The sequence below is a fragment of the Gallus gallus genome, chromosome 2 (genome assembly GCF_016699485.2).
Source record: "Gallus gallus isolate bGalGal1 chromosome 2, bGalGal1.mat.broiler.GRCg7b, whole genome shotgun sequence".
Classification (NCBI taxonomy): Eukaryota; Metazoa; Chordata; class Aves; order Galliformes; family Phasianidae; genus Gallus; species Gallus gallus.
In genome coordinates, this window is record NC_052533.1 from 18,666,451 (window position 1) to 18,688,727 (window position 22,277).

General features: G+C 39.1%; 1 protein-coding gene across 3 annotated transcripts in view; it reads right to left on the reverse strand.

The window, feature by feature from the left end:
- Window positions 1–16,192: 16,192 nt before the first annotated feature.
- The window catches only part of MALRD1 (MAM and LDL receptor class A domain containing 1), a 230,461-nt gene continuing 224,376 nt past the window's right edge, over window positions 16,193–22,277 (reverse strand). For all 3 annotated transcript variants that reach the window (XM_046921944.1, NM_001318981.2, XM_040680811.1), the window contains 2 exons: window positions 21,324–21,380; window positions 16,193–21,004 (listed from right to left, as the gene is read on the reverse strand). In XM_046921944.1, coding sequence (XP_046777900.1) covers window positions 20,888–21,004; window positions 21,324–21,380 — 174 coding nt within the window. In that variant the 3' untranslated portion in view covers window positions 16,193–20,887. The remainder of the gene's footprint in view (window positions 21,005–21,323; window positions 21,381–22,277) is intronic.

Sequence of the window (22,277 nt, forward strand, 5' to 3'; positions counted from 1 at the left end):
TCCTCCTTGCAGCCTGCTGATTGATTTTAGGAGAGCCGCGGAGATCCTCCCTTCTTGGCTTGCCCCCACCCAACTCCCTTCCCCCGCAGGGTGAGGCTTGGGTGCCTTAGGGACGGTGCCTCCCCTCGGCACAGCGCGAGCGGACAAAACCCCTCCGAGTGAGACGAGCGGGGAAACCTTCTAGCTGGAGCCGGCGGGCTGGCCCCGAGCCCCGGGGTGGGAGGGCAGCACCCAGAGGGCGGGCGGATGCGCCGCGGTAGAGGATGCGGGCGGCGGGGCGGCAGACGGGGACGCACAAGTTCTCCTTTCGGGCGGATTTCCGCGGCTGTCAGCGCGAGGCAGAGGGTAGCGGAGGGAGGCGGGCGCTTCCCCGGCTCGCGGTGCAGCCCACGCTGCCGCCTCCCGGAGCTCGGCGGGGCGCAAGCGCTGCGCTTCGCTTCGCTTCGCTCCGCTCCGCGGCTGCCGCTCGGCCCAGGAGGCGCCGTCCCGGAGCCGCGGGGGGAGGCCGGGGAGCGGCACGCACAGCCCCGCGGCCCGAACCCGCCGCTCTGCGGGACGAGGAGATCCGGGCCCAGCCTCACCCTGAGGTTCAGAAGTTGCTTTGTAAGGATGGGTCCGTTCCCATTTGACGCGAAGCGTCAAACCTCCAAGACCCCTTTACTGCCTCCCCCTACTCCATATTTTTACTTAGCTTCCGGAGAAACCAGCTTCCTTTCATCCCCCTTCCCTTCCCTCCCCCGCAAACCCCTCCTCTGTTTTTCTTCCTTTTCCCTCCGCAAGTCAGAGGCGCTTAGGTGCGCTCATCGCTACGAAAGTGCAAGGACTGAGTGGTCCGTCCGCCAACAATAGATCTACACGCTTAATTTGATGCGCTGTGATTTATCCCATCCCCTGTGTTAATCTGCGAACAGCAGCACGGAGGCAGAAGCGAGCAGAGGGCACATCCATCACTCAGACACAGCCGAGTGAGAGGGGCAGCGGCTTTGTACCCGCTCGGCGAAGTACAAGGCTGGGAATCAGCCGAGCTCCCTACGGAGCCGCGAACGCACCTCGCAACCCTTGCTACGAAATAATTAAATTAATTAGAGTGACAATTAAATTAATCAAATAAATAGGGCTACAGAATGTTTGACATTGCAGATAACAAATACTTAATCACAAAGGAAAGACGAGTGACGAGACCGTGTTCTCCCTCAATTTACCGCTGTTTGTGAGATTAAGAATTCATCAGCCCCACTGTAATTGCCTTGCTCTTTAATGTTTGATGTTCTTACGTGTCCATGAAAGCAGAACACTTGTGGTTTTGAGAGCTATATTTGAAGTATAAGCAGAAGTATTTGATGTGTAAACAAAAATATTAGAATTTATGAGGGCTGCTCCAAAAGTAATGCCTCCTATTTTGTGATGTTGGCCCACAGTATCAGAAGAGGAGGTTGGTGATATGGCAGTAGAGGCTGAACCTTCCCACCAATATCCCATTACATGCTGTTGCCATGTGACAGATGGCAGCAGAGGGGCAGTCTGACAGAATGGTGTCATGTCAGAAGCGCGGATGAAGCAAAGGTGTGGAATTTAATTCCTCCACATGGAAAAAATGGCACCCATTGGCTTACACTGACACTTGCTGAATGCTTATGGAGACCAAACAGTGGATGTGAGTGCTGAGTTGGTGGGCATTTCAGCAGTGGTGATGGCAACGGTGGATCACCTCCACTGGTGCAGATTTTGACAAGCACAGCATGCAGATTCTTGCTCATGGATGGTGAAAATGCATAGCTAACGGTGGTGACATAGCTAATGGTGGTTGAAAAATAGTGTTTTATAGCTGAGAATTTCCTCTATCAAATAGTGTTATTGTATCTGTGGTAGTTTCCTTGGAAATAAATGGGAGGCATCACTTTTGGAGCAACCTCTGTATATTGCTGTACAGTATACGTATCAACGTATTGTATATCTGAAGGTTGATAACAGTAAAGTTTTTTGATATTCAGTGGTACTGCCAAAGTTCCCCCAAGTTTTACCAGAGCTGCTGAGCGTGTTATTGAGCTTTTGGCCTTTGCTGGAAGGAGTGGGAAGTCAGTGCTAAGGAAGAACTGCCTCTCTCAGCTGTTTGTCAGCATCATTGTTAGATGAGAATAAGAACAGTAAGAGCTGGAGAATGTTCAAGGCCTGTTTTCATATGCTTTTTTCTTTTGAAACGTAAATTAGCATATTACAATATTATAGTAAATGTTAAGAAAGGTTTGAATGACTCGAAGACAAAGTGCACATCGTGCTAAACTATACAATAATAAATCCTTTAAGCCCTCTATATATAGTTGAGAAAAGCCTAAATGAGGGCAAGTCGAATTTTCTTTCATTTTCAATCTGCTTCTCAGTCTTGCAGAGAAGATTTATAGTTTCAGATTTATATTCTTCATAGATGGATGACAAAAACTCTGTATGCTAACGATTAGCAGTAGCCAACTGAAGTGTGCAGCTGCAGATAAAAGTGCCAGCAACATCTTGGTCCTGCAGCCCTAATTTGCAGTGCTCCATCTAGTTGTGCACCAGTTTAGCAGCGTGCTTGCCAAGAGGGTGGCACACAGTCACTGCATTCAGTGCCTCCTCGTGCTTCAGGCTGCCCTCCAATGAAGTCTGTATGCACTGCCCCTCCTGTATTCAAAAAGATGATTGGCACATAGCTATATCTTGGCATAATTGTGTGTAAAGCCACAAGTAAAACACTGTATTGCACTGAAAACAAAGCTAACAAGGATACATGTATTAATGATTAATGACAGGATTTCACTGCTAGAGAGGCATTCATCTCAGAGAAGCATATTTGTTCACTGTTATTTGTAAACCATAAGTAAATTTGAAAGGAAAGCTTCTTGAAGGCTTCCTGAGCTGTATTCACTTGGGATGCGGTACCTGTGATCATTTCTCATTACTCTCATGTACTTCTGTCCTCACACTCCTCTCACCTGTCTTGGGATGTATCTTGCAGTGGCACTGATTCCATAGAAATCAACACGAATGCTTTTGTTTTTTCCATATGGCCTAATATTTTTCTCTTCATGCATAGCACCAGCATCTCTGGTTATAACATCAGTCATGTAGAAAAAGAAGGGGGGGAACATTCTCCCTGTTCACCGTACTCTACTATCATACTACTTTCAAGTGCTCACTCTCATTCACACATTCATTTAAGATTTCTTTTTTCTTGTTAAATGAGCACAGTCTCTTCAACCTACGTGTCTTCTGGTCTTATTATCTCTGATCACAAAAAGCAAAGCTTTCAGTATTTCTCATTTTTACATATTGTTATTTACTCAGCTGGAATGTGTGCAGGTGGGGGCTGTAAGCAGTCAGCACCAACCTGGAAGGTACCTGCTTTTGAATTTGAAGAGTCAGGGGAGGATTTCTGTTTCATTTGGAGAAAGGAACTAACAGGTACCTGTGGGAGAGCTGGGAGAATACCTCTGTATTCCCTTCCAGAACAAACAAAAGTGAGTTTTCCTGTTTAGTGAATTTGCATTTGCAGTTGTGCTGCAGACTATTGTGCCTGCATATAAGAAACAGACTATAACCAGCACCATCTTCCTCTGTAACTGAGCAGCATCTAGCAAATTGTTTAGCTTCTCAGCTGCAGAGAGAAGACCTAGATAATTCTAGAGCCATAAATAATATTTGATCTTGCTTGCATCAGTCCATACAGAGACAAAATTGAAGATGTGGCCTTTACGTGGCAAGCAGTACAAATCTTGATGCTAAGAGTATCATCGATTGAGGCTGCACGTAAAGCCCAATACCCTGCAGCCAGTTTGGCACTGAGATTCACCTCCTTCTCTTTGGAGCTCTGCTGATAGCTGAGTAGGGCTCGGGAAGGTGAGTAGTGTCACTGCTGGGAATCTGGCTGAGGCAGTGAGTTTCACATGGTCAAAGTGAGGCATTAGAACTGTGAATTCAGAGCGCTGCCCAGCTGGCAGCTGCCTTTGACTCTCCCAGTTCAAAGGAGGAGCACAGTGGTTTAGCTGAATCGCTAAAGAACCATGCAAATCTCAGACGGAAAGTATAAAGCAGAGAGGTAGCTTCCTCATTAAGTAGGGAAATAGAAGCTACACCGCAACCTTAAGCAAGCCTTTGTTTTTTTCCCTTGTTCCCAGCTGGGAGAGCCCAGGGTCTCGTCTCTGTCTGATTTCCTGGGGCAGGTGCTGAGGTTCCCTTCTTGGCTGAGTCACAGCAAGGAGGCATCACTGCCAAATTCCCTGCAACTCCGTGCACGGTGCTATATGCAAATGCCTGAGTTTGCATAATTATGATTAATTAGGATGTGCCTATGCGCTGTCTCTAAGAGCTGTGTGGTTAATGCTAGTGCAGCTTTGTTCAGTGAAGCTTTCTGCTTATCTCTAGGACAGCAGCATGACAAACCTCCCACATGAACAGCCTCACGCTTCTGCCTCAATCTATGGCTATGGAGTGCTTCCTAGGGGTGTAAAGAGACAGTTCAGATTCATGGTGTGGTAGCCACGGGAACTCAGTCTCATTATCTCTTGTAGTGATAATGTGCCTATGGCTGAGGGGAAAAAAATTAAAGAGAAACATTTCAGCAAGCAAGACAACGTACAACAGAATAACATCTGAGGTTACACAAGAAGTTTAATTCAAACCAGTTTTGATTCCTATTTGAACTCTGCAATGATTTTAAGAGTATAATGTTTTTGGGGGTTTTTTTGGAGCACCCTTCCAAAATGAGAAAACAAAAAGCTCCAGCTAAAGTGGAATTATCTGGATTGGAGATGGTTCCCACAGACCTCCAATTAATCTGCCTTTGCAACAACATTGACACAGGCAGCAGCAGTACTGCACCAAGGAATGCCTTTGCCTGCTTGTGACCAGAAACTCTAGGGACATTGCTCAACTTTGACAACTGCAAGGCAGCAAAGCCCGAAACAGGATCAGGGAGTTCTAAGTCCCATCCTTGTAACTCCAGCAAAGGTTGTGGCTGAGACTCTCATTCGTCATGTCCAGTACAGTGACAGCTACAGGACCTAAGGACAGAGAAGAACCAGAGATCACCCTGATAGCTTGTCACAGGGCTGACTTTAACGGTATAGTGCTGGTCAGCAGGCTACGCTAAAACTGTAGAAGAACTGCAAGATGCTCAAGGATGACACAGAAGAGAAAGCAAACAGAAATAAAAGTGAAAGAGAAGAAGAAACGACCCAGTTTTACTAGTGCTATGTATCTGGCACTGCACTGGGTCACACAACAGGTAAGACACCTTTATCCTGTCTTGTATCCCATATTCTCATCTCCCTGTCTCCACAATACAAGCTCCTGTCTCACAATATAAGTTTTCCTTTCCTTTTTTTCCTTTAAATGTTGACCTTTCCTCTTTCCTTTCTACCCGCCTTTTCATCAAACATGTAAGTCCTGCTTTTGTTCTGGCCCAACATACATCTATGTGGTATTTGCATAGCTTAGGCAAGCACATAAGTCCCATTAGACAGCATGTGCTCTTTTTGAAAAGCAGCGTAGCATTTTGCTGTATTAACACTTTGTGGTATTAGAGTTCTGTTTTTCCCTACATCACTTTTGTCTACCCACTCATAGTATTACTTCTGCTAAGTTCTTGGTGAGAAGGTACCTGATTTCAAGGAGAAATATTGAAGAGTCTTTCTCCAACAGCAAACAAATCACCAAGTCTTCCTAGCTGGTGCAGTCTGGTTAAGGACCACAGATTCATGCTCAAGTCCATATCTTTTCCTCTGTGATAAACAGGAAATTAGCAATATACACTTTGGAAGAGATTTGCTCAATTCCAAAGAGAGTAGGATGAATTTTCAGCTGCAGTGCAGCCCTTTTGTTCCTTGGTCCTCTCTGGTCTCTACTTCTCTGTTCATTTGACCTCTGCAAGAGTATCCTGATTTCTACATACCTGAAGAGCCTGAACTTCACACAGGAATGGCATATGTATGCCCTGAAACCTGCTTCAAAAGCATGTCAGCAGCTTTCATCCCTGGCGTAGGCTTTCCAAGACCACACCAAGGTGGACAAGCAGGGACATTTTTTTTAAAACTGGTTACACTGGACTGAATCACCTTCTATATACAGCTGGGCCAGATACCTTAGCATATTTTCCCATGTTCTGATGAAACATCTTAAAATGAGTAATAAACATTTGGTGTGTAGGAATGCACAGCAAATTTGCAAAATGCCACTGTGACACATGCTGATAGAAGGCTTAAGGAGAAGACATATCTTCAGAGAAGAGCACAGCAGGCTTCTTCCTTCCACTTGTAGCAATACTTCCTTTGCCAGGAAAGTCTTCAAGAAGTAGAAAACTCTAGGAACAGTCAGAGGCTAAAGCAGATCAACGTCTCCTTTTATCTTGCTTTGAAGTGGTCACTGCTTGGATTTTGCAGATTGAAAAGTGATTCTGTAGTGGTTCCTGTCTCTCAGAAACAATAATTATTTCACTGCAGGAAAGCGTACTCTTCTTCTAAGAAATAGGCTTGCCCCAAGCAGTAACCCCTACTTTCTGACAGCTGCCACTCCTCTTTGCAGTGAGTTTTTCCTGTTATTTGCCCTTGCATGTTGATCTGATCTTCCCCTGAGCAGCTTAGCCCCTGTACAAACATCCAGATGTTAGTCTTTGCAGCTTCCACATACCCCATGGAGCCTGGCCATGTGCCTAATGAGAGGAATGGTGAGCCACAGTCCAGCAAAGGATAGCACTTGATGATTTTTCATGTCAGAAATCCATGCCAGCTAAGTGTTCATCATGACACTTTGATCTCCAAGTTTAAGCCCTCCCCATGGAGCAAAAGCAGATTCTTGGTAAACTGTAGCTGTAGTCTTGACAACCTCTTTGGAAGTCTAGACAGTGGAAAGAGACAATTACATCCTCTTTTAATCTCAATGGCAACAATTCAACATCCTTAACATGTTTACCTCAGGATGACCCTATTTATGTTGCTTGTTTTTGTGGCACTGCATGCACCTAATGCTGTCAAAAAAAGAGGGGGACAAGGTGATTCTGGATACAAGTCTTATATTTTATTAACATCAATACATCTGATAGGTGCTAGGTCACATAGAGCCCCTGTAAAGACTTCAGTATGTACCTAGAATTAAGGAGTTTAATAACGCACATTTACAGCTAGTATTTCTCATTTAACCATCCTGAAAACATTAACATTTGCAGAAGGGCAATTTAATTAATGTTAATTGAAGAACACTAAATCCTAGAGATAAGTGCAGGAAGTGTCCAGTGTTGCTGCATTTACTTAATGCATGATAGAGAACAGGGGAAGAGTAGACTAAGTTACTACAGCCATCTTAACGCAGTCTTACAAGATAATGGAAATAGGAAAAGAGATCTAAAATGGGAAGGAAAGGAGACTCCTGCTTAATTTAAAATTAAATATGTACTCAAAATTTTCTCTAAAACAAGCCAGACATAAAAACAGAAGATGCTAACATGCCAGGTCTGCCTCATGGCAGCCAAGTCACCGAAGCAGCTATCGAAGAAGCTTACAGGTATGTGATGTAGAACTAGAGTTATGTTTTCCAATTTTGTGATAAGAGCCTTTTACTTTTTTTTTTTTTTTTGTCAAACAGAGCTTCCATTTTTCTTGTTGATCTTGTGGTGTTTAAAATCAGCTCAGGCCCTTCTGATAAATCAGAAGATCTCCAACAAACTCATCTGGTTGGTTGACAATCACTTCAGGTGCCTGAAAGCCTGAGATAGGTTTGGGAATCCGAGAAAATGAACTGAGTTTCATGCCAAATTGTGTCTGGATATTACCACCAGGAATCAGATTTTAAAACAAAGCTGTGTGGGAACCGCTGGCAAAGGGTGAGCAGCTGACGTCAGCAGCAAACCCCATATGCTTCTTTTTTCTTGTGATTCTGTCAGGTCAAAGCACCAGCACATGCAAAAATGTTGAGGATGTAGGTGCTGCAGCGTGGTCCTGAGCTTGATTCAGAAACATTCAGTGAATTTCTTTGTCAACTTCTTTCTCCTAACATGAATTTTGAACAACCTTATTTCACGTGATTGGGAAAAACCAAAACAATTTTCACAGTAGCAGTTGTACGATGACACTTAGAGAAGTCTTATTAGTCTCAAATGAGTTCTTGTTTTCCATGAACTAAGTATGAAATTTATTTTTCATTTTTTCATGTTTGGTTGTTTTGTTTGTTTTTTTTTTTTAATCCCTGGTTAAAAGTTTAGCTTGTGGCATCTATGTCATTCGTGTAATGCCAAAGAAATGTTTTCAAAGAAATCACCGTTATGGTTTTGTGACCACCTCACAGTAGGGGTCAAAAACAAGCATGCAGTAAAAACATGCAAGCAGTATATATTTTCAGTAAATATATATATGTATATATATATATATATATACATATATATATTCTGTGGTCCTGTCAGTTTCATGCTTCACTGCGAAGTCTGAATTGCCCAGCTACAAACATCAAAGTTGCTCTGCTAAATCAAGAAAAATTAAGTCCTATTTTTTCTAGTTCACAATGAACACTGCATACAGACTATGCATATACAGATCAGAAACAAAAAGGTTTTTTGAAATGAAAACAAAAAATAGCATCTTAAACTACCAGTGTTTGAATACTAGAAAACGAAAGAAGAGGAAAGAAGAGGCTTAGAAGCAGTTAGTTTTTAGGGACAGAGGACATGAAAATAACTGAAGCCTAACTTACGAAGTCTTAACTCACCTGCAGTTTCTCTTCAGCCCACATGACTGTCTTGGCACCAAGCAGCTGTTTAATAATGCAAGGCAAGCAAATTACACAAAATAAATATTTCGCTCATATTCCTTTCTGTAAGGAATACTAAGTCCATAAAACTGATACTCTAGCATAAAGACTGAGGATTTTACCTTAAATTGGCCTTGTTATTTTGGTAGGTGAAAATTTCCACCACTATGGAATGTACCTCAAAGAGGCAGGTCAATCAGTATCACAAGTCAAACTCTTTTCTGTAAATGAATTCCCTCTCCTTTATAATCCATCATCCACTTCTTTCCTCTTCTGTATTTTTTCTTTGTATCTCCCTTTACCTTCCTCCCCCCTTCCCCCCCCCCCCCACCCCCTCAAAGAATGATACTTTAAAGCAAAAGAAGTTAGAAACTGTAGACTGTAAATACGTCTGTGTCAGACAGACTTAAATGATACAGAGATTGTAAGTCTTTAAAGTGAATTGTTTTTAGAAGTTTGACAGTAGACTAGTTCTCCCCAAATGTTTTTCAAAGCATGCTACCTGCTACAGTTTTTTAAAAATTATGTTACATGCAGAAATCCCCCCACTCCCCACCCTCTCTCTATTTCTGAGGAAGGAAAAACAGCACATTTATCTAAATTCAGTAGAGAGGTACTAGAAGCCTCTATGCAAAAGAGCTTCTTGTTGACAAGAAACGCGTTAGATATTTTCAGTATGACATAAGAGATGAATTAGGTGAATTCAGACGTACACGTATGCAGATAAATATCTTATTACTCAGATGCTTTGTGGCAACCACAACATGGCTTGCTGTCTCCCCTCCTCCCACCCCCCACCCCACCCCCCCTCCCCTCCCCCAAAAGAAAGTAGATACTAACCTTCAGCAGCAGAGATAAGCAGTGTAGATTGCTGTCTCAGCCCTGTCAAGGGCTACCTGGAAGGAACTCCTTTACCCAACCGTTTCCTTGCAAGGTTGGACAGGAACCTTGGGTTGCCTTCAGTGCTATTCTCTCATTCCCTTGCACTACTCTAAGTAGCTCTTAAAGATCTCCCTGTAGCAAGAAAAGTTAATTTCCAATAATTTTTCAGACTTAGTGTTTGCTGACATCTTCACATCCATCAGAATTTTCGAACCTTCCTGGTATTCCTCTTCCTGAAGAAAAAAGCTGCAACGTACAACAGTGGGTACTTAACTCAGAACTTTCCCAAAGGACAGAATAGTAATTGCTAGTATGTCTGATCTGTGCTATGCAGTGCTCTACCTGTTTTTCTTTATTTGTTTTGTATTGCCCTGTCTGTAACACTCACATCTTTCCCCTCATAAACTTTGCAGTACAATGGGTATTCATGTGAAGTGTCTAATGGATTGTGTTCCTGCATGTGGTAAATTGTTTTTGACCTTAGATCAATCATGGTTCTTAACAACTCTGGTAGCAGTTATTTAAGAACCATGTATAAGCTCATACATTAAAAAAAAAAAAAAAAATCCAGAAACTAAATTGCTGTAATGAACTCAAGGGAATATTCATGGACAAGAGGGTCAACAGAAGTTAAGCAGTGACCCTGAAGTAACAGTACATTAGAGCTTTCAGCTCTGGTATACTGAGTACAAAGAAACAGATTGATTTTCTTTTTCTTTTTCTTTTCTTTTTTTTTTTTTTTTTTAAGCTTTGAGAATTAAGCCAACCACAGTAAAAGTGTTTTACTGCACAACTGGAAAAAGTAAACTGCCGTAAGAGCTATTCAAGTAAAAACAACATCACAATAGCCACAAATCAAAACTGCTCTCCACATTTCAAGTGTTTCATCACCAGGATCAGCATTTCCTCATCATTTCATTGGTGCAACTGATAGCAGAATTTGGCCTGACCCTGGAAACCAGGACATGTCACTGTGCTGTGACAGCACAGTGTAGGATTGTTGTTGGAAAAGAAGTTGAAGAGAGACTTCTGAGGTGAAAAAAAACAAACTGAACTTTTTTTTTCTTACCTAAACCAAGAAAAAACATAAATACGAGCTTAAAAGTAGTCATTAAAGCCCAAACTCACTTAAAAATATATAAAATAACTCAGGATAGATGCCAAAAGCAAATATCAGTGTTGAAAACATGTTCCATGATGTCTGCACAACAATCCCTCCCTACCTCCATGCATATGCAGCACATACAACCTCTGAATGTTATTCTGAATAACTTAAAATTCAGCACAGATTATTCCTACAAGTCTTTTGATCTCAGAGTCACTATTTCTCATCTTGCAGGTAGAACCATATGTTACTTCATCCTTTCCTCCAGGATACAATCTGTGTTAGCTTGCTGATATCTCCTACCATGAGCAAGGTATTGCCTCCCTAGGGCTACTAAATCCTTCCAACCACAAGAAACATCTATAATTCCCCTCCCCCCACTCTACCACCTTCCCACATGCTGAACTGCAGTCTTTTATAGCAGCTGCCCCTCATTAGTTTCTTAGTGGGAGGGAAAGAGGGAGAAGGGCAGCTTGGCTATTATCAACACTTTCTGGATGACTACTGTTGTGTGAAGTGTTTATTCTTCATCACAGTCTTTGGTAATTCCAGCTGGTGGTGAGAAGTTTCTAACTGTCTGACAAAAGTAATCTGAAATGTTATATAATTTCAATCATGTTCTATGTTATGACCTACCTATGGCTGAAATATTAAAGTAGCTGCAACAGAGGCCTTACAGAGGCATCTTGCGTCTGATCTACATGGGTACTGTTGCCAGTAGTCATTTCTTCCTATCAGGTACAACCATCTTCACACCTAGTGCACATCGCAAAGAAGCATGTTTGAGTTTCAGGGAGAATAGTGTGGTAAAATATTCGCTAAAGAGAGTTTCAGCTATCAATTTATTTATTTATTTATTTATTTTGCCATTGCCCTGAAATATCAATGATAAAAGATCTCATTCTACGTTTTGATTGATTACTGTAGTTATGAAAACAAAGCAATTTCCCCAGATCTCAGCCAAATTGATCATGTATTTAAAAAGCTGTCAGGAAAGTAATTGCATTTTAAAATGTAAAAGTATGTGCAAATTTCTTCTATCTGTGAAAGTTATTATATGTGTACTCTAAGTTTAGAAACAGAACAAGAAGAATATAACTATCAATTACAAAAATAATCCTTTTTTTTTTTTTTCTGAGTACTTTTAAGACATTTTGGTTTTAAAGGGGCAGAAAATGTATCATTTAGGAGAGCTGTTCCTTATACAGTATCGTGTAATTAGGTTCCAATCCCCTTTTTTTACTTTTATAAATTAATTAACAAAAGAAAAAATGTCTGGCTACTCAGGACTGAAGGTGAATAAAGATACTTTCTGGACACTGTAAGAAAATCTTCAATTAATATTGCTAGCACAGTATCTCCAATTACATTTTAAAAAATTATAACTGGATGCAAAATATAGTCTTGTCTTAGGTGAGATTTTTAACCTCTGCAGAAATCACTCCAAAATTTGGTGGACTGCAGTATAATACATTGAATTAACTCTGCTCATTAATGCAATCTGCATATCTGAACTCTACTAATGAGTAGATGTAAAAATATGTACATCATCTTGTCTATATTCTCATTTGCAGATATTAGCATCCCCATGTTATTTGTTCCAGCAACAAAGACACATCTTTAAGTTACAAAGTGTTAGGGAAAAAAATATGATGTCACTTATTACTACTCAGATAAATCTTTGTTCAGCTGTGTCTGCTGATGATGTTAGCTGAGGACAGCAGTTTTATAGATGATGAGAACCAAGGGAAAGTGGTCTTTCACTGGTTTGTGGTCTTTTGCAGATGGCAGGCTCAAAGGAGCCAAAGCAAAGCACTGTGGTTACTGTTTCAGCATCTTGCACGTACAGACCCCTAGTGTATGGTCAAGCTCAGTCAGGACCCAAGACCACTTGAAAAAAAAATGCACTTTTTCCATGAAAGGAAAAGCATATATATGATGAAGCCCAGAAAATTCAACTCTGTGCTTCTTCTGTGGGCTTGGGCAAACCCTTTCAGTGCAGACTCATGATGAGTGTCCCAGTGGAGCAGGGGTATACAAGGGGAGAAGGCAGTTGCTCTGGTGAATGTCTGAGGGAAATTCACCAAATGTCCCTGTAAGGTAAACAAAGTAAGCTGGACACAGGCGAAGATGCAATCCAACTGGTAGACCACTCAGGAGAGGCAGTCAGGCCAACTGCTGAGAAATCCTGAGGAGGAAGAAGAATGTTCTCCCCCAGAGCCCTCCAGCACATGGCTACATGCTTACCTACGAAACCAAATAGCAAATTTGCATTTCATAGCACAGTTGTTATTTCCTAGAGCTGTTTGTTGTTGTTGTTGTTTGTTTGTTTGTTTTAAACTCATTCTCTTTAAGTCTGTTATGGTGACTGGGTCTTGGAAGCTGCTCCTGGCCCCTGAGAAGACACATTTTCTTTCAAGGGATTACTAATGAAAATACATGAAGGATAAGAACCAGAAATCAAGCCCCCTTTCAGGGATCTGAGACTGAAAAGGTACCAGATGAGCTGGAAAGCAGTATTTGTGTCATTAGGTTAGTTCAGACATCTAGCGCTAAAGGCAGTTAAGAGGTAAATTACAGCAGTGAAATTTAAGGATGTTTTCCAGTAAAGTTTAAACAAGTACTTTCACCAAATGCTTAAAAGTTAAATGGGTGCTTAAAAATTTCCCTCAGTTACTTCCTTCAGTAGAACTGGTATGAATTTTGTCATTTATTTTAGTAATGTCTTTTACTTTGTAACCAAAACTTGTGTGGATATTCATGTTATAGCTGTTAATAAGAAATTGACAGGCATGCCAGCTTTTAGGGTATTTCGTTAAACTTGCCAGTATTTATCCATTGCAACTAACAGAAAGTTAATTTCATAAAAGAACAGTCTAGAATTTTATGTTTCTGAGCTTGCACATTAATATTTTGCCACTCTCAAGAACACTTTCGACGTTTAAGAATATCCACTATCACCCATTTCACATCATCACCAATTAGAATATTATATCTTTCCCGAACAGAACTTTTAACAACCCATGCTGATCCCAATCACAAAAAAATGGTTGGTGGAAGGCTTGATAGATGACTCACTGGTATTTTTGTGTTACTTTCAAAAGCAGTATACCTATTCCTTTTGATTAATTGCAAATACATTGTGCAGAAATACAGCACAGACTGGGTCATTGAATGTGTAATTATATGTTGCAGATAACTTCATGATGTATTTCTATTGTTCTTTAATGTCTGCCAGCACCGTTTAACAGCAACAATGTGCAGCATTACTTTATGCTGAAACATTATACAGAAAGTCTTATAGCATAACAAAATAATTAAAAGAAAATAACATTAAATAAATAGTAGTCAAACAAAATATTTCTTCTCATTGGGCTACCTTTGAAATAGCATTTAGCACACACCCTAAAATAAAATTTAAAATGCATATTGGTATAAAATACATATGTATAACTCATAAAATACAGAAACATAAGTGTGAACAGCAAATAGTTCTACGTTATGCCTAAATAAAATTTAAACCAGCTAATTTACAATTTAGATTCTTAGGACATTGCTAGAGGAATGAATTTTACAGGAAGTTGTTGAACATATACAGATTGAATTTGTCCTCTCAAACATTGCTGCCCAAATCTTGCCACCAGACAAGGTACCTTTAGCAACAGTGGCATTTTGTTTTCTCCTTTTTAAATTTAATCAGTAAGGTTAAAAGTTCCCAATGTGCAATTCACTATCAACACAACTGAAATAAAATATTTTGGGCATTTCCTTTGGGCCGTTTGCCATTGTTTTACTGGATTGGAAATTACAGCAATTTGACTGGTATGTCTATTAATCTGTGTTTTTTCCCCTTAGCTATTGAAAGCAAGCATTGTTGTGTCTGTACTGCAGCAGAAGTGGTTTTAAAATTGAAAACTTGCACATTTGCTTTCTGCTCACACAGTGATCTGGTTTGATACAGAGTTCTGTTGGCTGCTGCGTAAAGTACCGAGTGCTATCACCAAAAAAGCACAGCTTTAAGGGAATAGGGATACATCTTTGTTAAACATAAAGGCTGTCTATGTGATTTACGGTACTGGCAGTGTCAAACATGTCATGTGGGTGTCAGAGAAGGACTAAATATCTTCCGATATACAGGCTCCTCCTATAAATCTGTTTTGTGTCCTACATAAAGCATTTAATATTTTAACATAAAGGAAATGGAAAAGTGGTGTGGTGTTCCTTTCTGAATTTGAATTTGAATTCACTAGTTAAGAGAGTCCTTAAATATTTTTCTGTGTGTAGTACAGTATTGTGGATCTTTGCAACAATCCTGGCACCTTGGACATGTGTTCACATGAATTTTAAACCCCAAACCAAAGCAGTCTGTCATGATTCCTGTCCCTACAAACCACACCTATCTCAACAGTAAAAAGGCAAGCAACCCAAAAAATTGGTTGCTGGCTGCTTTTGTTCACAAAGTCACCTCAGATTCTTCAATGGCAACTCCATTTGAAATTGTACATTTCTGATATTCAAAATAAGTAAACTTCACAACGCAGAGATACTATTATTGTGCTGCTTTTCAAAACTCTCACCTCTGAGAAACAGATCTTGAAGCTGAGGTTCGGAAAGCAAATAAAATAGGCAGATTTTAGAGTGGTTTAAAGTAGCAGCTGAAGTGTTACTAAATGCTCCTTTAGAAATGGCCTTGATATGCGAAAGAAATTATTATGAGTTATCAGAAGTTTTGAATTAGAGCATGCTTTGGCCCCTGAATTTTCTTGAGCATCCAGAGGATCCACTTGAAGAATGAGGCAGATAAACAGGAAGTGCAGAAAAATTTAATCCCTTTTGTCTTCCAGATATTTGTGCTTAGGTTTTAAAATACCTTGGAAGTTATTCCTTTATCCTTTTGATTTACTTCATGTCAGTAGAGATTTTGCATATAAGCTCAGGGTAGCACATAACCCTGAGAGTTCTACTTACCTCTGCATTTATTGCACGATTGATCATGTTGTTTCAATGAACACAGCCCCATTTTACAAGAAAAAAAAGCACTTTATTATTAATTCCCAGACAACACTTTACATAAATCATGCTGAATACTTTAACTACTAATGTAGCTGTAATACACAGTTTCATCAGAGGCCAATTGTAATGTAGTACTTATTAATGCCCATTTCTTTCTAACATATCCCTGTGAATACCAAATAGGTTAGTAATATTAATGCTCTCAATACACCATGTTTCTAAAGTAACCATACCTTACAGCTCATTTAATTGTATTCAGAGTCTTAGCTATCAAAACTCTAATAACGTTGACTAAAGCTTTACAAATTCACATGCCATATATAACATAAAATACTTGTCATAGAATTATACTGTTTTATGAACAGTATAAAATGGTTGAAAAAAGAAAAATGAGTGACTTGAAAAAGTAGGACTCAAAGACTGAAATGAAGAATAAAATGAAAACAGCTTTATTTGGAGGAGAATACTTATAACAACCTCTAAATTATTTAGAGCTAGCATCCCAAACTTTTAAAACATGCAAAAAATATTAAAACACTACATTCTCACTTTTTTTTTTGTTGTTGTTCTCTATAGCTGTATGCTAATCACTGTGCTGAGTGCAAATTGACATTTTCTTGCCATTATGATCAATCAAAGTCTTTGTTCTAGGAATGATCACATAATTAAACAGAAGATTAAAGAATTCCCATGAATAATTTGTGCTCATTTCTCTCTGTTATACCCGTTTAACTCAGTCGAGCATGCCTGCTGACTTGTCTCATACTCTTATTTTCGTTGGAAAAGTAGAATACCCACCCTCCCCTGTAGCTGATAATGATTTTTGTTTCATGCTATTGCTTAAACATTTCTCTGAACTTGACCAGCTCTTCCCCAAAGCGTATTCTATTGACCTTGGTCAAAAACAAAAGGACAAATGAACCGCTTTTATGAAGAAATGTTAAAAAGGAGAGATAGACATTCGAAAAAATAAATTTTTCTTCAGTGGTTACAGTAATATGTGTTGGGAGACAAATATATTTTGGCTTGTGATCCATAGAAGGCCAGAGGACAGCAAGAAATCCAGCACCACAACATGAGCTACTTTAGTTCATCTGCTACATCTCATTCTGACCTCTTGAACGCTCAGTTGAAGTGTTATGTTCTTGGATACCTTCTAGGATCTCCTCTTCTAATCTGTATTTCTTTTTAGAAGTAATAAGATAAGGACAAAAAACAACAACCCAAGAAGGATATCCAAGATAGGCACCATCAGCAAATACACAAAATACACTGGTGGGAACTTCGGTTATAATTGCAGTGGCCAGCAGACGCAGGAATATGAAATGGGATAGCAGTGGAAAGCACTAATGTGTCTAAAACAACTCAACCAATGAGCCCAGACTCCAAGCAAGCTCTGAGTCCCTCTTTACTGGCAAGGAGGAGAGTACACAGCCATCAGTTTGCACTTAAATTTTCTTAAAGTAAAGAGGAGTTAAGCTCTTTCTCCCCTACCCCATGGTTTTCAAAATTGCAGAGTAGTGGCCAACGACAAATGGCAAGACAAGCACTGAAACAGGCTGCAAAGATGATAATCCTTTCTAAGCAAACTTCCTAGCTCCCTGCAGTATGGAACAGCTAAGCCAGAAGCATTACTTTGTGTTTGAAAAAAGTTACTGGACCATCACAAGTTATTAGAACATCAAGATCATCATCTGGCTGTGTACAAAACATGTTTGTTGAAATGTATCATAACTATGCTTTATCTTGATAAACAAATTTGTCAAAATCAAGGGACTGTATTCTCTACAACTCCAAGATTCGGGGAGCTAAAACAATTCTAAAAAGCACGTACCTGACCACATTGCAGGAGGCGTTAGGTTTTGTTAAAAGTTTTGTCTTGCAATTTATTTCTGTTGTTAGCTTGGATCATTAGTGTACAGACAAGTTTAAACTAGAATAAGTACACCATTCATCATCTGGCTAGAATAACCATCTTCAAATTACTCCAGGAAAACAAGCCTCTGTTGGAAGCAATTCAGTTTTACTATGTGGAATTTATGACACTAGCAGCATGAGCATACAGAGGCTATTTAGTCAAGGACTATTATTAACTATGAGAAGTAAGAAACCTATGTATAAATATTTAAGAAATTACTTTTCCTTGACATTCTCTTTAGACATTAAGAAGTTAAACTTTAGCAAGGGTGAATGAAAATACAAATTCTACTGCTTTGGTTCAAAGTACAGCCGTGTTTCCAAAAATGAAATAAAAAGTCTAATTTTTATCTGTAAGCAAACATTTCATTCTTGGGTTGTTATTCAGCTGGTAGATGTGAGAGTTTTATTGTTCAGTGGATATGAGTGACTATTTTGTTTTTGCTGAAATAAGAATTGTGAAACATTATTGAAGCTCAGGAAGATGAAAACTCTGAATGATAAGAATTTCTTTAAAAATATTCTACATAGGTAGACATGAAAAATAATTTTGGTAAAAGACCAATAATTTGGTCTTTTCTCTTGCTTCAGAAAAAATAGAGCATACTGACAATCTCTCAGGAAACAGCTGCTGATGAGGAATATAATATTCTTTGAATTATTTCATAAGTTCTTATCATATCCTTCTATCTACAAAATTAAAATATGAGTACAATTAATAATTTGTTTCATAAAGGATAATCAATATATCAACATATTGTTATCAACATATATAGTTTTTAATTCTTATTATTTTTTTTTAAGACATAAGAGGACACAGTGCTTGGAGATTTAAGGACCATGGTATAACCAGCATTTCAGTGTTTAGCAGTGTCTGCCTATTGCAGAATAATTGCAAATTTTACTGCATGGGCTTGATCTTGTAGGAATGTACAATGCCTGTTTATGATGCTGAAAGCAATCATTTCACACAGATTTAATCAAAATACCAGAGTTCAGGAGCTGGAGGCACCTGGCACTTTGCTGTATTATGTCTTTTCTCTACAGAGCAACTTAACAAGTGTAGTGAACAAGTTCCATATTTCTGTCTTATTAATCATGGTTCAGAAAACAGCATGTGTGATCATCTTACTGTGGTTCCTTATTAAAAAACTCCATGAATACCTTTTGGTCACTTCCAACTAAATTCAGCATTAAGGCAGGTGTTTAGAAGGTGTGATACTCTGACTGTCTTCATTAAAATCAGCAGTGGAACAGGAAATAGCAGTCCAGTTTCAGGGTACAGAGTGAGAGAAGTAGCAGTGTGCTGCCAACTGGCCAACCAGCAAATGTGCAGCAGCTGATGAACACTCGTGTTGCTCTGAGCCAGGCATAGTGGCTAATGCTTCTGTTTTTTTGGTTGTAGTTAGGACACTTCAGGGGAACAAGCTCAAGAGACAGTTTTAAGGTAAGCTATAGAGCTTGGGGAAGAAGTGAGGATAGTACAGGGGTCTACGGATGAGAGAGGAAAGTGAAATGTAGTTTTACAGTGCAGCAGTCATCACCAATCGCATACCAGCAACAGGACCTGAGGGAATTACATGGACCTATGTCAGGGGAGGGTCAGGTTGGGTGTTAGGAAAAGGTTCTTCACCAGCAGGTGGTTGGGCCCTGGAACAGGCTCCCCAGGGCAGTGGTTATGGCACAAAGCTGCTGGTGTTCAAGAAGCATTTGAATAATGCTCTCATAGGGTCTGAATTTTGTATGGTCCTTTGTGGACCCAGGGGCTGGACTAGATGACCCTTGTGAGTCCCTTCCAACTTGGGATATTCTATGATTCTAAGCATATTGTCAGAAAGATGTGGAGAGGATGATGGAAAAGTATCAATAGGAATCATGCTTTGTTACTTCTGCTACCCAGGAAACATCGTGTCAGTTAGGTAAGAAAACAAAAATTGAAAAGTGGTCCCAGGCACAGAGCTATGAGGTTCCATTGTATTATTAAGAAAAAGTGAAAGATGAACAAGACTACAACAACACACCCAAAACCAAGCAGTCCCATGCATGATGGAATGAAGACAGGCTTCAGTGTGCTCTTCTGCGGGGAGACTGGGAAGTCTAATAAGTGTCAAACATTTCAAGATTACCTGAACTAACAGAGATAATGTCTGCATCCAAAAGCTTATTTTATGAAATTTGAAGTAGTTTTGTATCTTTTAAACTTGCCAGTAGGTTTAAAATTAAGGAGTCTGTTAAAATGTAGTAAGGTAGGAAAACATAAGCACAGCATAAACATTTAAGCCTTCAAACTGAAAATGACCACTAGATAATTCAAATGGGCATTATGGAACGTGACATATGTTCAAGTTATTTAAAGTGCAAGCTGTATCTTATATTGCAGAGGATGATATTCAAAATCAGGAGACAAACCAGAATTCCCCATGTAGGCTTGTGAGGACAAAAGTTGCAGCTGTGTGGGAGGTCAGCTTACTTGGCAGAAATAAGCTGCCTGGACATGCTAGTTGCTATCTTCCGTCAACCACTAAGCTATGTACATCAGTAGCACTGTGGTAGCCACAGTAGATCTGACCAGAAGGGAATTTGGTTAGATGTGGCTTTCAAGGTTAATAATGTCTCCTTTTTAAAAACAAGGGTACATACCATTGTATCACCTTGCTGAATCACATATTGAGCAGATACTCAAATTCATGATTCATGTCCATTTTGATTTACCTCGATGTGTTTCTAATTATACATAAACTTTTCTTTTGCTTCTGGCCCTTGGAACACTAAAACAGCCATTTAAAATCCATTTCTAATGTAAAATTGCAGAAATGTTTAAGTCATCATTTCCCAATAATAGATATAAAATTATGATTATCAGACCTCAGGAATCTGGATTTGATTAAACATTTTATTAACATAGTGACATTTGAACTGTCCAAATGTAAAATGAATTCATAGTTATAATCACAAATCAATTTCTGCACAGAAATTGAAACACAGAAACAGAAATATGGAAGAGTATATATATAAAAATTTGACTTTCTATATTTTATATATATACTTATTGATTCTATTTTTAATATAATATTACTTTCTGAACATAATTATTGCAATGAAAGATTTATTCTGTGAAGAGTTATTCACATTGCAAATGCTGCAGGATCATAACATACTTTCAGATTTTAGAACAAATCTTCAGGCAAAGAGTCATACGCAATATTAATCCCATTTTCTGTCTATTTTCAAGGAACTGCATAATTTCTCCATGTCTCCTGATGCCTCACCGTAGAGAGGATTTGGAAAAGAGGTAGCATTCTCACCTTCATTAAATGGATACTAAAAATAAAAAAGAACAAAATTTAAAAAGCAAATCATTCAATTAATTAGTTAGAATGCATCTGTCTTACTGGAAATTTTTGAATTACTGAATGATATAACAAATAGCTACAGTAAACAGCATTAATGAAAATTACTATTATGAGGATCTTGGCAGCCAATCTAGCCTTATTATCTTCCTAAGATATTAGCACCTTCCAGAGCTGCTAGTATTTTTAATAGCAGTTTAAGTGACTTTTTTCTCTTTCCTCTGCTACAGCATTTTATTTAAAAGGCCAACACATACCCTACTTTAGAAGAGAAATATATTATTACATACCTCATGCCATGGAGAAACACTGATTTGAACAACAGGTGAAGTGGTGTATCCAGGAGACTGTAAAGAGACACAACAGCTTCAGAATAAATTTTGAGCTGCAAATGATATTCAGAAAATATCCTTCCATGTGGCTGTCAGACTAACACGCTCTATGAATGCCTAAGTGTGAGACAATGGTATAGACAAGTGTAAGACAATGCTAGGCTTGCATAGTTTCAGTGTTCAGAAAAGTTCAGAGAGATCTGTTCTTTCTTTATGAAACTTAGATGCCCACGAATACATCACTTATGGGTATTCAGCTGAAGATAAGAGATGTTGTTCAGTTTTTATAGTATCTTTTTTATTTGTGATATATCATTCAGATTTAAGGTTTATCAGACACAAAGAAAACTCATAACTCTTGTTCTTCATTTTAAAGGGAGAATTAGTAAAAACACATATCTTCACATTCTTAAAGAAAAGAGAGGAAAATTTGGTACAACACTGTGCTTCAATCACAGTGCCTATAGCTGCCTTCTCTGAAAATCTCTCCCCTGGCACTGTGCTACTATTTTTCAACTTGCTATTAAACTAAGACTGTCAGGAGTATATTTTAAATGCAATACAAATGTCCTGATAAATTGTATATTATTGTGATGGGAATGTTTTTTACTTGGAACTCTCATAAACCCAAACCTGAAAGTGAATTACTTGGTCTAATGTCTCTAAAATCACCTGCAAGGAACCTTTAAGAGATTGTACATGATGTATCACAATCTTGTTTAAAACTGTGGTGAAATATTATATTACTGACTGTGGAAAGGAACAGGGAAATTCTTTCTTTTTCTATCCTAATTGTTTCAGTTCTGATAAGGTAATATCAAAATGAGGGCAGAAAGGATGTTTTAAATTTTATTTGGCTCCCTGTAAATTCAAGGTGATTCAACTTTATTATTTCCAATGATAAATAGAACA